This window comes from Diabrotica virgifera, chromosome 5 (genome assembly GCF_917563875.1).
Source record: "Diabrotica virgifera virgifera chromosome 5, PGI_DIABVI_V3a".
Classification (NCBI taxonomy): domain Eukaryota; kingdom Metazoa; phylum Arthropoda; class Insecta; order Coleoptera; family Chrysomelidae; genus Diabrotica; species Diabrotica virgifera.
The window spans coordinates 25,525,983-25,541,476 of record NC_065447.1 but is presented as its reverse complement, the minus strand read 5'-3'; the positions used below and the strand labels follow the sequence as shown (position 1 = coordinate 25,541,476).

Below are 15,494 nucleotides of genomic sequence, written 5' to 3'. Positions count from 1 at the left end.
TCCCGGACAAACAGCGTTTCGTGTCGTCCTAGCCTTTTATGAGATTAGATTCTTAACTTTTTTGCTTTATTATCCAGCTTTCTATATCCATATAACAGGGTAAATGCGCTCATTGCCTTATAAAATGTTAACATTATATCTTTTCTTGTCTATATTCTTGTATTTTCTTTCTTCAACCTTAGCTCTTAACAATTGCCTTGAGCTGCAACCAAACCCTATCAAGTTTTTCAAGCAGGAAACACGTCTCCTTCCTACGCTTCTCCTACCTTCTATTTTTCCTTGAATTATGAGTCCCAAGATATTGTATCTTTTGCCTCTCATCACATATCCGAGATATTGCAATTAGTCGAGAAAATAAAACTGAAAAAATGGCAAAACCTCGCAATTTTTTCGTCCAGCATCGATTTGTACAAAATTTTGGGATTAGGCTTATTTCACCCTCTAGTTCATTTTCTATATTGAGCCGTTGTACGCTTTTGATTTTTTCAGGGTGAAAACTACCCGTAATTGTAAAAAATTATAAAATAACATTTAAACTTTATTATTGTCAACATTTCATTCTTATTAGTTACATAATGATTGTTTTATGCTTTAAGATATAATATCATAATATGTATTTTAACCCTTATAACCATCCTTGTTGGAGCTATATATAAAAAATTGAGTTATCCTAAAAGAATAATTTCGGATTGCATCGATTTACATATAAATTTGAGATTAGGATCATCTCACCCTGTACTTCATATTCTATATCATGCTCAAGGGAATTGATTATTTTTAGGGGTGTTAACTACCCCTTATTGTCAACAATTATATACAAACATTGTAAACTTTAATATGGGTAAAATTTGGCTTTGATTGGTTAAATAATGATTGTTTAATGCTAGAGGATATAATACCATATTTCAAACCTTAAAAATCACCCTTAGTAACATTGCAATTTTTATAAGTAGATAATGTAATAGATCTGTAGAGAAAAAAAAGTAGAATTAAAGAATTACAAAAACATTTATTTACACAAAAATACAGCAGATACATATTTAAATAAAATCGAGATACAACAAAATAAATGCTTAAGAGTTTGCCCGGGATATCTAAAGTCAACGCCCATAAACATTATACAAGCTGAAGCCGTGGAATCTCCTCTTAAACTAAGAAGACAACTATTGAGCAGAATGATAAAACCATTTCCAAAAAAACTTCTTACCTCAATAGTATACAGTCACTAACAGTTCAAGTTTTGACCCATAGATACTGACACTTCAAGAAAACCCTCCTCATAGTAGAAACTTTCTCAGAAATAGCTGACATTACAGATATAGTCTATTCCAACCAACTCCCCCCGGTTTTAATTTACTCACCTGAACAAATTTTTTCACGTGAAATTAGAACCTACTATTTTGAAAATCAAGAAGTAACATGTATCAATCAAACAAAGTTCAACGAAACAAAAAACAAATACTGGCCAAACTATGATTCTATATTCACTGATGGATCAAAGTCAAAAGAATATACCAGTTGTGCCTTTTACCATTTTGAGGTAAAAACTGACAAAAAATTTATTTTACCAAAGGAAGCTTCCATATACACTGCAGAATTAACAGCAATAGTGCAAGCTATGAAATACATACTCGGCTCTAACCACGACAAATTCATAATATATGTACGGACAGCAAAAGTGCAGTAGATAAACTTAAAAATGTTAAAATAAATAGATCAGTTAATCATATTGAAGCAAAAATCCTGTATTTACATAATGAGATACACATCAAGAATAAAGTCGTCATATATCTATAGGTAAAGGGACACGCAGGTATAACAGGTAATGAAATGGTGGATGCCTTAGAAAAAACAGCCTCAACATCAGGAGAAGAACTAAATCTTAAACTACCCCCGTCCGATTTATTCTTAAATCAAAGAAACAAAATAAATGAGATGTGGCATAAGTTTCCCTGAGGGTCCGTTTCGAAAACCTATGACACTTCCGGGGTCCGGATTTATGCTGCCTGTGTCTGACTGTTCTGATTCGGTTTCTTTGTGGATTCTTGTTAAAAAATATCCCCTATACACAAATCAGAAGGGTGCCGGGCGAAATTGTTTTAATATATTTTTTAACCAATTCAAAACATCACCTTTTTTGCCCGCGAAAATATGTTTTTAGCATTTTTGGGTCATCTTAAATAAAAAAGATCTGTCATTTTATTAAAACTTTTCAAGCTACCCAAATGCATATTTTCGCATTTTTCAGATTTTTAAATCGCTTATAACTCGAAAACTATCAACTTTTCAGAAATATGATAAGAGACCTTTATTGTTTATAATTACCCAATAAACTTAAAAATACATTTTTAGAGTGAAAAAAAGTAATTTTACATTTGCTTAAAAAGTTGTTTCACCCGGCACTCTTCCGATTTGTTTAAAGGGGACATTTTTGAACAGGAATCCGCAAAGAAATCGAGTCAGAAACCTTTTTCATATGAAAGTGGCCTCACACATGGACTAATATGGAAAGGAAAATTAATATCTGATTGTTTTTGGTTACTGTATACTTCTGTAAGTTTTCCTGGTGCAATAAATAAAAGATATATTCATTGTGTATTGTTTTGATGTTATTATCAGTATATTTTGAAAACAGCAGTATTGTAAATTGTTACTGAAAATATTTTAAAAATCAGGAATTTATATTTTGAATGCTAATGAAGTTTTTAGACATCTTCAATTTTGTAGAAAGGAAACTGAGGAATTTAAAATAAATAATCATAGTACAAAATGCTAATTAACATTTTATCTTTTATACATTAGTTTCAATGCAAGGTGTTTGTTGTAAACTTATTAAATCTGAAAATTATTTTAATTAAATGCACATCTGAAAAGTACTCCTACTTAACATATAGTAGAGAAGAAATGAATATAAAAAAATGCACATGACAATTTTATATTACAGTTTATTTAATTTCAAAATTAATGATTAATAAGTATAACAATAAGAAGGAAAACTGTTTACAAAATTAAATTATCAGAGAGAAAAATGACATTTTTTATGTACAACCTGTTTGAAGTTTGGAGTGAGTTTAGTGCAACTGAGTCTCATTAGGGAGTTGAGATATTCATCTGTTAAGTGAGAACTCTACCGATTTTTAATAAAGTTCATTTTGATAAAGCGGCTTCGCACACATAAGTTGAGCCAAACATAGTACACAATTTCATGGCAAAACATTTTCAAAATTGCCAAACACTAGGTATATTCTGAAATTATTGACGGTCCGCACAAAACTAGCTCACGGTCCGGATGCGGACCGCGGTCCGCTAATTGGTGACCCCTGACCTATGCAGTGCATCAACAACCGGAACAAACTTTTGCAAACACCAGCAAAGAATCCCCAGAAAACCATGGTTTCAGAAAATACCAAACAGAAACTTTGTCGCCACAATAAATCGAATACGTGCTAATCATGCACTAACACCTTATTATAAGCACAAAATGAAAATTACAGACGATCCACTTTGCAGTTGTGGTAAAATGGGTGCTTACATTGGTACATGTTTTACTTGAATGTCCAATAAATAATGTAAACATTAACAAACTATATAAAAACTTAATTCACTACAGTATAAACCTTCCAATAGACCTAAATTGTATTATTTTTTCAGGAAATAATGATATACTTTATGTACTTCATCAACACATCATAAATTGTAAACTAAAATTGTAAAATTACTAACCAATTTTGTAAGCAATTCTGCGAAACAAACTAAATGTAAAGCATTATTACAGGAAAAAAAATGGCGATGACAAAAAAAAATTAATAAACCAATTAAAATAAAAAAATAAAAAAATAAAGAAAAAAAAAATAAAACAAAAAAAAAATAAAACAAACTAAAAATAAAACAAAAAACACACACACACAAAGAGTGCTGAAACCTTCGGGGTGTTGAACCGGGTTGACGCCCTAGCGCTGTGAAGAAAAAAAAAAAGAAATTAATAATAATAATAATAAAGGCCTTTATTCATTCTATAATATTATTCACATAATGAATATTAGTTTAGAAAAAGCTCCAGGCGAGTTTCAGTTCAGGAGATGTATAATGCGGGGCAGAATACATGTCCTGTCTGTTCAGCTAACCTGGACCTCACCATTTTCGAAGAAAATGGTGAAAAATACGAAATTGCAAAAAAATCAATTTTTCGTTAAACTCCAATTTTTCTAAAACTAGGCCTTTTAAATGGGTCAAACTTCTTGGGTGTATTGATAATACAAATATAAAAGGCATTACAGAAAGGTGAAGACCAATTTTTAATTAGGAGGGTAGTTAGGGGGTTGTTTTCACTGATTTCTTTTCATAAAGAAAAGCAGGTACCGACCTTTCTTTGATCATAAGTCACTCAATTTTTATGGTAGAAACTTTTTGTTTTTTCTTTTGAAAGGTCCAATTGTTTTTTTTTGAGTGAATTTGATGGCCTTGGCCGAGCCAATTAGCCAGACATTTTGTTATTTTAAAAACAAACAAATTTGATTTTTCAATCAGAGGAATTTTTTTTGTATTTCTAACTCTAAATACATAACAAACTAACATTATTATCTACAATTATTATCTAAATAATACTTTGTTTTGGTTGTTCATTTTTTTTGTATTTTTTGTTGCATTTTTTTTATATTGTTAATTTGTTTTTTTTATTATTTTTTTATTGCTTCCTTGAAAAAATATTATTAAAGTTTTCGTCGAAAAATGCAAACTTTTCCCGGTATTTGGCTTTGAATATTTCAAATTATACATTTGACGAAAAAAGCTAACCTTTAACATTAAGTATCTCGGTTTTTATTGGTGGGAAAAATTTCGATAGCTACAGTTTTTTTGATTAAATGCATATTTTTTGAGTTATTCTCAAAAAACCCTCTAAAAAAGTGGATTTTTTCGTCGAAAAACTGTTACTTTCAACCGCGAATAACTCGAAAAATATTAGTTTTACAAAAAAATATAAAATACATTTTTTTCTTAGAATTACGTTTTACATCTATTTACATAGTTAAAATTTGATTAAAAATTCCCACCCCCGAGATGGGGTAGTAACCACCCCCAAGGTTTTAGCGTACAGCGGCATGATGTAGAAAATGATCCTTGGAGCATTCCCTACTTTCTGTGAAAATTTCAAGTAAATCCATGCTGGACGCAAAAATTGCGGGCCAAAATTCTTCATTTCCTCGACTAAATTTCCTTTCTTTTATTGTGTTTTCCATTTCCTTCTCCCTGCCTATTCTCCTTAACACTTCTGTATTCGTGAGTATTTATCGTTACGAAGTATGTGGCCCAGATACGATGTTTTTCTTATTTTAATTGTGTTCATCAGCTTTCTGCCATGTCCAATTCGTCTCAACACTTCTTCGTTTGAGACTTTTGCAGTCCAAGGAATTTTCAGAATACGCCTATATAGCCACATTTCGAATACCTTCAATTTTTTTACGGATTGGGCTTTTAGCTTCTACCCCATATAGTACGCCATACTCAACTTCTTATTTGTAAACGTTGACTTGTATTTTATAAATATTTTTCGAGCTATTTCTATTCTGACCTTTATCTCCTCATCTGGATCTAATTGTGAATTTATAATTGCTCCGAGGTATTCATACTTGTCGACCCTTTCTAGCGGTTTACTCTCCAATATCAAATGTATGTTGTCAACAGGGTTTTTTGAGATCACCATGTATTTGGTTTTATTTATAATCATTGTTAGTCCCATCTTTAGTCCAAATAATCTATATTCTCTGCCATGATTGCGGTATCGTATGCAAATCTTGGTCAACTAATACGATGGACAGAATATATAAAGGAATTATTCGATGATGAAAGAAGCGAACTAGAAACGCTAAATGACATAAGCGGTCCTCCAATATCTAAGGAAGAAGTGCAATACGCTATAAAGAACGCAAAAAACGGGAAGGCGATCGGACCAGATGGGATTTACGTAGAAACACTAAAGCTTTTAGGTGTCGAGGGCATTAAGATACTTACGAAATTGTTCAACTTAATCTATGAAAGCGGAAAAATTCCTAAAGATTGGCTTAAATCCTCATTTGTTGTACTACCAAAAAAACACAGAGCCACAAAATGCAGCGACTATCGCACCATCAGCCTAATGAGTCATGTATTGAAAACGTTTCTTAGAATCATTCATCAAAGAACATATAGAAAAATTGAGGAAAGAATCTCAAGTACTCAATTCGGTTTTCGCTGTGGCCTTGGAACGCGTGATGCACTATTCGCAACCCAAGTTTTAATTCAGAGATGCAGAGATGTAAATCATGACGTTTTCATGTGCGCGATTGATTTTGAAAAGGCCTTTGATAAAGTTCGCCATGAAAAAATGCTACATATTCTCAAAACTACCGGTCTGGACGGTAGGGACATTAGAATAATCGCAAATTTGTATTGGGGCCAGGCTGCATGTATTAGGGTTGCGAATCAGTGCTCTGAAGAAGTAAAAATCAAGCGCGGAGTTCGACAAGGCTGTATATTGTCACCAATGTTGTTTAATCTTTACGCTGAAACAATCTTAAATGAAGTCTTGGAAAACGCAAAAGAGGGAATACTCATTAATGGTATGCTTATGAACAATATCAGATACGCAGATGACACCTTGTTGCTGACTGGATCAATTGAACATCTTCAAGCGTTATTGAATCGAATGGTGGCATTCTGCGCGATATATGGACTCAAACTTAACGCAAGAAAAACAAAGTTTATGGTTATTAGTAAACAGGCAGCCGTAAATAATAATAACTATAACGTAACAATCGGTAATGACTCAATTGAACGAGTAAGTAATCTTGTATATCTGGGTACTCATATTAATGAAAGCTGGAACCCTAGTACAGAAATAAAAAGTAGAATTGCCAAAGCAAGAACAAGTTTTATGAAATTTAAGAAAATCCTGTGCAGTCATGATCTAAATTTGGAACTTCGCATAAGAATGGTCCGATGTTATATATTCCCAGTACTACTTTACGGGGTTGAAGCATGGACACTGACAGAATCGCTTTTAAAAAACCTAGAAGCATTTGAAATGTGGGTCTACCGCCGTATTCTGAAGATCAGTTGGGTAGAAAGAGTCACAAACGAAAGGGTTTTGCAACGTTTGAATAAAAGTTGCGAAGTAGTGAACACGGTTAAAAGGCGCAAATTGGAATACTTTGGTCATATAATGCGTCACCCAGAAAAATATGACATACTTCACCTTGTCATGCAAGGTAAAATAATGGGAAAAAGAAGTGTGGGCCGCCGTACAACTTCTTGGCTTAAAAACCTACGCCAATGGTTTGGGAAAACTAGCACTGAACTATTTCGTGCGGCTGTAAATAAGACAATGATTGTTAATATGCTGCACAACATGAGAGCCAACGATCGACAAGCGGTCTCGGCACCTTAAGAAGAGAAGATGCAAATCTTATTTTATTAATAAATATTAATAAATAGTTAAAATTATTAATGATGCTCTCACCAATCCTTGCACCTTCAGTTCTTTCCCATAGTGCCTCCTGAAATATTAGTTGGGAGTACACATTAAATAATTGTGGCGACAGAACGCATCCCTGTCTGACTCCTCTTTGAATTACCACTTGGTTTGTCTTACTATTTTCCACCTGTACGACCGCTGTTTGGTTGTAGTATAGATTTTTGATTAAATTAATATCCTTCGGATCTAGCTGTATGTGTTTCAGTGCATGCATGAGTTTACCATGTTGAACTCTGTCAAATGCTTTTTGTAAATCTATATAACGTATGAATACGATTTTATTATATTGAGGAGATAAATTTCAAAACTTACTTTAGAGTTTATGATACATTAAAAAAGTAATAGAGTAATTTTCCTGAATAGAAGATTATCCACCTTATCCAAAAACTCAAGAATATTACAAAATGTTTTTAAAAATTTTTATTATAGGAGTAATATGGCTCAATTTCAATCCAGTCCAAGGCGCAGTGGATTGCGTAAGTAATCTTAAGAAACTAGGAAAGAAAATTAGGTATGTCACGAACAATACACTAAGTTTAACACAGACTATTGCAAAAAATCTAACTGATAGGCACTTCGTTACAAATGCGGAAGATGTTGTTACACCCAAGGAAACTACTATTGCCTATCTAGACCAGTTGAATATTAAAGACAAACATATATACATAATAGGTTCAATAATTATGAAAGAGACCCTTCGAAACGCTGGATATAAACTTATTCCTGATCCAGTAAGTATCAAAAATTTATTTATTTTATTTTATTTATTTAGCCTAAATACACCGAAAACTAAGGCCATTGGCATGGTACAGTTGATTTCACAATCAGATTATAGTGCAATTTGTAGTATTAGCGTTGAGTAAATGTATTTATCATCATTCTCTTTGCCTTATTCCTATACGGGGTCGGCTTCCCTAATTGCATTTCTCCACATAATTCTATCTTGGATCACATCAATGTTAATCCCCTTTACCAACATGTCCTGCCTTATCGCCTCCCCCCACGTCTTCTTCGGTCTTCCTCTCCTACTCCTTCCAGGAATCTGCACTTCAGCTATTCTTTGTATTGGGTGATTAACGTCTCTATTAACGTAACTATTCTTCGTATTGAATGAACAACGTTTCAACGTTGAACATGACCAAACCATCTTAACCTATGGTCTCTTATTTTGGCATTCATTTTGTTCTGAAGCTATTTCCTTGTGGCATTTTTATGATTAACTATTTAGATGGGAAATAAGCCACAATTAAATTGAAAAAATAATTTTATTAACGTTTCGACGCCCAAATCGGGTGTCGTTATCAAAATACAAAATACTACTCAGTAATAAAACGTTAATAAAATTATTTTTTCAATTTTGTGCCTTATTTCCCATCTAAATAGTTTGGCATCAATTGGTGCCACACCTAGACTCCCCCTAATATACTCATTTCTAATTTTATCCTTCTTTGTCACTCCACTCATCCATCTAAGCATTCTCATTTCCGTCACATGCATTCGTTGTTCCTCTTTCTTTTTCACTGCCCAACATTCAGTTCCGTACATCATAGCCGGTCTTATGGCTGTTTTAAAAAATTTTCCCTTCATCGGGATTCATTGGAATTTTTCTGTCACACAACACACCACTCGTTTCTTTCCACTTCATCCATCCAGCCCTAATTCTACTGCATGCATCTCCATTTATTTCTCCATTACTCTGTAATACCGGTCCTAGGTACTTAAAACTATTGCTTTTCACAATCATTTCACCATCCATAGATACCATTTTATTTGTAGTAACTCTATCTTTAAATGAACATTCCAAATACTCTGTTTTTGTCCTACTAAGTTTTAAACCTTTTTCCTCCAGAGATTGTCTCCACTGTTCCAGTTTTTGTTCCAAGTCTCTTTCACTATTTCCTATTAACACTACATCATCAGCATACATTAGGCACCATGGAATGCTACCCCGTAGTTTAGCTGTTATCTGGTCCAAAACTAATGAGAATAAATAAGGACTAAGCACCGAGCCTTAGTGCAATCCTACTTTCACCTGAAATTTATCTGTCTCTCCCACACCTGTCCTAACACTAGTCGTTACTCCCTCATACATATCTCTCACAATCTTTACATATTCGCCAGGGACTCCTTTCTTATTGAGTACCCACCACAGAATCTCTCGAGGAACTCTATCGTATGCTTTCTCAAGAACAATGAATACCATATGAGCGTTGGTCTCTTTATTCCTGTATTTTTCCATCAGTTGCCTTACAATGAAAATTGCATCTGTTGTTGATCTGCCCTGCATAAAGCCAAATTGATTATCGGATATTTCGGTTTCTTCACGTATCCGTCTATCAATTACTCTCTCCCATATTTTCATGGTGTGGCTAAGTAGTTTTATAGCCCTCTAGTTTGTACATTGTTGTATGTGTTGTTTTTGTAGACAGGTACTAATATACTGCTTCTCCATTCGTCTGACAGTTGTCCAACTTTCACAATTCTATTAAATATACCTGCTAGCCAACTTATTCCTGTCGCTCCCAATGCTCTCCATACCATATATCATCTGGTCCGACTGCTTTTCTTTTTTTTATTTTTTGAAGCGCTTGAGCCACTTCCTGGTTTGTTATTCTGGTAACCATTGCTGTCTCCGTTACCTCCACAGGCTTTCTGTCAAATTCTTCATTAATAAACTGTCAAAATACTTTCTCCATCTCTTTTTGACATCCTTTTCGTGAAATATTATTTTATTATTTTCATCTCGGATACATCTAATCTGATTAAAATCTCTTGCTTTCTTTGCTCTCTGTTTGGCTATTTTATACATCTTTGCTTCGCCTTCCCTGGTTTCAAGTTAAACGTATAGGTTTGAATACGCTTCTGCTTTAGCTTTTGCTAATGCTACTTTCGCTTCCTTTTTGGCGACCATATAGTTTTGAAGATATATGTCCGATCTGGTTTCTTGCCACCTTTTATATAATTTTCCCTTCTCTTTTATTTTTCCTTGTACTTCATTTGACCACCAACAAGTTTCTTTATCCTCAAATTTCTTTCCTGACTTTCCAGATTATAGTGCAATGTGTAGTGTTGGCGTTGAGTAAATGTATTGTTACTTGGTAAAGTCGACTTCTTTGTTTTTACAAAAAGACGGTTATTGTATCCGATCGTCTGCATTCCCTCCGGTGAGTACCGATCCCACAAGGATATAAATTATATCCTTTTATTAATTTTTAATAAAGAAAAGTTTCCTACCCACCTGGGATTCGAACTTACAACCCTTGGATCCAAACGTACACTCTCTTACCACTGAGCCAGAGAGGGGTAAACATTTATTAACAGTGTTGATTTGTATAATATAATATGAATAAATAATAAATAATAATAATAATAGAGTTTATTTGTAGCATTTAGTACATAATAATAAATAATATAATAATATAAATAATAATAATAAGTACATATACTGAATACAACATTGGTAAAACGTTGTTAATAAGAAATCCCTTATCAAATGTCTTCTTCTTCTGATCTTAGACTTTCTCCTGCGTATTCTTATCGTTTCATTCAACATAAAAAGAAAGACAGCGATTGCTTTCGTTAAGCGGAATTTGCCAATATAAATAAACAATTGGATTATGCTTATTCACTTCGACGATTCTAAGAGGAAATTCAAAATGTTAAATCAAATAAATTTTTATAATAGAAAACTGTTCCTCTTCACTATAATATATATTGATAAATTTATAGTGATGTCACAACGAGAAAAAAACAATTGATGTAGAAACCGGCAAATAAAAGGGTTTTAAATATCTTTCAAACAAGCATTTTTCAAATTAAAATTCGTGTTATGTAATATAGTATATTAAAAATACAGCTGTTGGCAATACAGAAATGGCCAGTTTTTCTAAAATCGCATTTTTTTTATCAGTTCTAAAATGAGTACTATTTCCTGACAATCTCAAATGGCATAAAGATTTAAATAGCAGTCACTCGAGCGTTATGGAAACCTATTGGGTTGTGAAGAGTAGGTCCTAAAACCAAAAAAAACTTAGTAAAGTTTTCCAGTGAAGTGGGGACTTGCCATTTTTTAATTTAATTTTCCATTTCCAACAATCGTTTTTTCCGATTATAGCGCCTTCTATCCATAACTCGAAAAAATGTTTCGAATAAAAGTTGCTTATTTTGACGTAAGGAATCCAAATCTGCAATAAAAAATGGTGGCTTCTATTTAAGATTTTAAAGTAACCTCACACCCCACTTACGTGGGCGGTCGTGTTTAGTGTCATTCGATAGATTTTTCAAAAATATAGAATACGTCTATTTTGCAGTTTTTCGATCTGATATGTTTATTTCGCGAAATATCGCGGGATTTCTATTTAGAATTTTAAATTTACCCCCGGGGGTATCTTTCGATAGATTTTTGAAAAATATTAAACATAAATATTAAACATAAACATTTTTTAGTTTTTCGATCTTACGTTTATTTTTAGAAGTATTCGCTTTTTTCTTGTGAAACTTCCTGACTCCCCCATGTCCTTATGCCCCGCTCAAATCGTCAGATTTTTTAAATATACACTGTTTTGCATGTAGTACAGTCACTGAAGGTGGATATGAGCTATTCCCTCCGACTTCGTTGAACCTCCATCGATTTGCATGAAAATTGGTGAGTGGTTAGAGGATATCTCAAGGAACAAAGGTGACATGGTGCCAACTTGCGCTTTTACCCTGGGGGTGGATGCCACCCCTTCTCGGGGGTGAAAATTATTTTATTAAAAATAACCCCACAATTCGATAAAGGGACAAATTATAAGCAAAATTTGTTATATAAAGTTAATAAATCAAAACTTTTTGAGTTATTAAAGATCAAAGATTTTAATTTTTCGTGAGAAAAATGCATGTTTTTAACCGATTTTCATAAATAACTCAAAAACTATAAGTTTTTACAAAAAAGTTATTATTAACAAAATTAAGGCTAATAAAAAATCAAATAAACTCTTTACTAGAAAAACCTTTAGATGTTAACTAAAAGTGAGTTATAGGTAATTGAATGTATAGTTCTTTCGTCGAGTACCCAAATCTAAGTATTCAAGCTCAAATGCCGGGAAAATGATGCATTTTATAACATAAACTTATTAAACATTTGTCAAAGTTCATAGAAATATCTATCAAATAAGCCCTCGAACAAGTTGATAGCATTAAAATTTATGCAACAAAAATGTTTCAAAATGTATCTTTTAAAAATTTTTCTAAAAAATGTTATTGTTTTTTTGTAAATAACTTCGTTAATTTTTAAGATGTCAGGTTCAACTAAAATCTAATTAAAAGTTGATTACAAGAGTTATTAAAAAACGTCGAAATTAGTCTTTTAAACCTCTTAGTTTTTTAACAATAAAATGTTAAATGACCCCGGTTACATGGTTCTCGCAGCAAAATTGAAATTTTAAACGTTTCTATCTCGGTTATTTTTTACTTTCGGAAATAGCAAAATCGGTATAGTATTTGCAACAGAAAAAACTAAAATTTAGTTATATATCATTTTTTACGTATATGAGTATTTTTGGAGTTATTATCAAAAGAAAATGAAAAGTACGATAATTTTAAAAATTCTGATTTTTTAAATTATATCTTTTTTTTTCAAAAATATGCATTCTTAACCGGTTAAAATTGTTGAAATCATTAACTATGTTAACCCAAAGAAATTTTTGTGAGGATTACTACAAATTTTAATTTTTGTGGAAATGGCGTATGTTTTATTTTTCACTTTTTCCTAAAAAAATCGAAAGGGTTCTCTTATTTTCATCATAACTTGCTTAATTTTGATGCTATTAACTTCTACTTGAGCTCATTTGATAGGTATTCCGAAGTAATTTCACAAGTGTTTAACAAGTATATTCTATAAAATGCATCGTTTTCCCGTTATGTAAGCTTGAATACTTAGATTTGAGTACTCGTCGAAAAAAATATACATTCAATTACCCATAACTCACTTTGAAATAACCTTAGTTTAGTTCTTTAAGTGGGGAGTGTATTAAATTTTTTATTATCTTTAATTTTGGTAAAACTAGAAGCTTTTTTAAAAAAGCTTCTAGTTTTTTAGTAATACGTGAAGAACAGCTTTAAAACATGCATTTTTTTAATAAAACAATAAAATCTTTGATATTTAATAACTCAAAAAGTATTGATTTATGTTAATAACTTTATATACAAATTTTGCTTAGAAGTTGCCCCTCTATCGATTTCTGGTATTATTTTTAATAAAAAAATTTCACCCCCGAGAAGGATTGGCATCCACCCTCAGGGTAAAAGCACAAGTTGGCATCATGTCACCTTTGTTCCTTGAAGTATCTTTTAACTACTAACCAATTTTCATGAAAATCGATGAAGGTTCAACGAAATCGGAGGTGAAAACCTTCAGTGACTTAACTTTAATGTACTTAACTTACCTTATCTTAATCTGACGATTTGGAGTTTTTCTAAGGATATACTATATATTTTTTTCGAACCCCCCTTAACGAACTCCCCTGTATTAAGATCCAATACATGGCAGAGGTACATTTACAGGGTACAAGGTATCTCCCCATATGATAATCTGACGCGCTGGAGTAACTGCAAAAATCCCCGCTTATGGGCATGAATGTACACTTGAGAGCAAAATAATCGACTCGCTTGCTGAATAATTGTTCACGTGGAATTTCCTAAACCTGTTGTTCGATTTGAGTGATTTTTTTTAGTTTGATATAGCCTTATTATTTAAGAAAATCGATGTAATATTATTGTTGATAGACAGGTAAAGGTCATTTTATACCGGGTGTAACAATCATACAGTGTTTTTTCTTAAAGTTCGGAACACCCTGTGGAGTATTCTGGCATATAAAAAATATTTAAATTAAAATTCAATTGTAGGCTTAGGCTTTATTAACATTTTCTTTTTTGACTCATTTGCTTATAGTGGATAATAAAAAAGTTCAGTACGTTTAAGAAAAAAAAAACACCCTATGATTGTTACACCCGGTATAAAATGACCTTTTTGCACGATTGATCATTTTTGACTGTTTACCGTGACAGATTTTACGTCAGTAGGTGACATTTACTAGCAACTCGACGGTAAGTAATCCAACTCGACGGTAAGTACTCCAACTCGACGGTAAGTAATTCACTTACCGTCGAGTTAAAAAATCTCTTAATTTTAATTTATTTTTTGAAAGAATAAAGGAAACTAACGAATTATTTATTAATATTGAAACTTCTTAGGCCTATAGCCAACATTTTTTCTCTTCAAATACGCGATCAAAGTTGAAAACTTGGAAATATCAATGCCATCATAAAGAAAAACGGTGGATTTAATCATTGAATATTCTGCCCAGAGGCTTCCAGGAGCTTTCAACTGCATATGTCTTTGAACGAAATATGCCAATAGAGTCTTTTCTTCGATTCTTAAATTCTTGCCTTCGCACCATTTTTTAAAACTTTGGTAGGTATTTTGATAACGGATTTTGGATTTTTCGGGAATAATTGCGGAACACCCTTCTTCGTTCTTCCCAAGCCCGTTCAATTTCTTCAAATTCACTTTTAGTCTAGGCGCCAGAGGGGTCACCGTGTCATATTCAATTCTGATGGACAAACTCAACGGTTTCTTATGGATTTTTGGCAGCTGATTACAAATTTCGAGGGGAGATTTCGATCCGAGTGGTCAAACAATTGTTATAAACAATTTAATTGTTTATAAATTGTTTATAAGGCTCTGGCTCATAAACTAAAAGAGATAAAAAAAATGTTTCAAATAAAATTTGTTCCTTAATAAAAAATGAAGAAAAAACCGTTTACTAAATTTAAATCTAAGAATTAGAACTCAAGATATTGTAAAATTAGTGCGCAATGCAAATTGCAAATTGCAAAATAAGTATTTTTCGAAGCTTTATCGATCGTAACTCGGCTTCTACGCATGCAAATAAGTCTTAGATAGTGTCGTTTTAAAGCTTAATTAACAGGCTTTCAAAAAAGT

The 15,494-nt window shown here is 32.4% G+C and overlaps 1 protein-coding gene across 1 annotated transcript in view; it reads left to right on the top strand.

The window, feature by feature from the left end:
* LOC114329719 (uncharacterized) overlaps window positions 1-15,494 on the top strand; it is a 30,660-nt gene that overhangs the window by 2,173 nt on the left and 12,993 nt on the right. Inside the window, exon 2 of the mRNA XM_028278903.2 lies at window positions 7,940-8,241. Within this exon, the coding sequence (XP_028134704.1) occupies window positions 7,940-8,241 (302 nt within the window). The remainder of the gene's footprint in view (window positions 1-7,939; window positions 8,242-15,494) is intronic.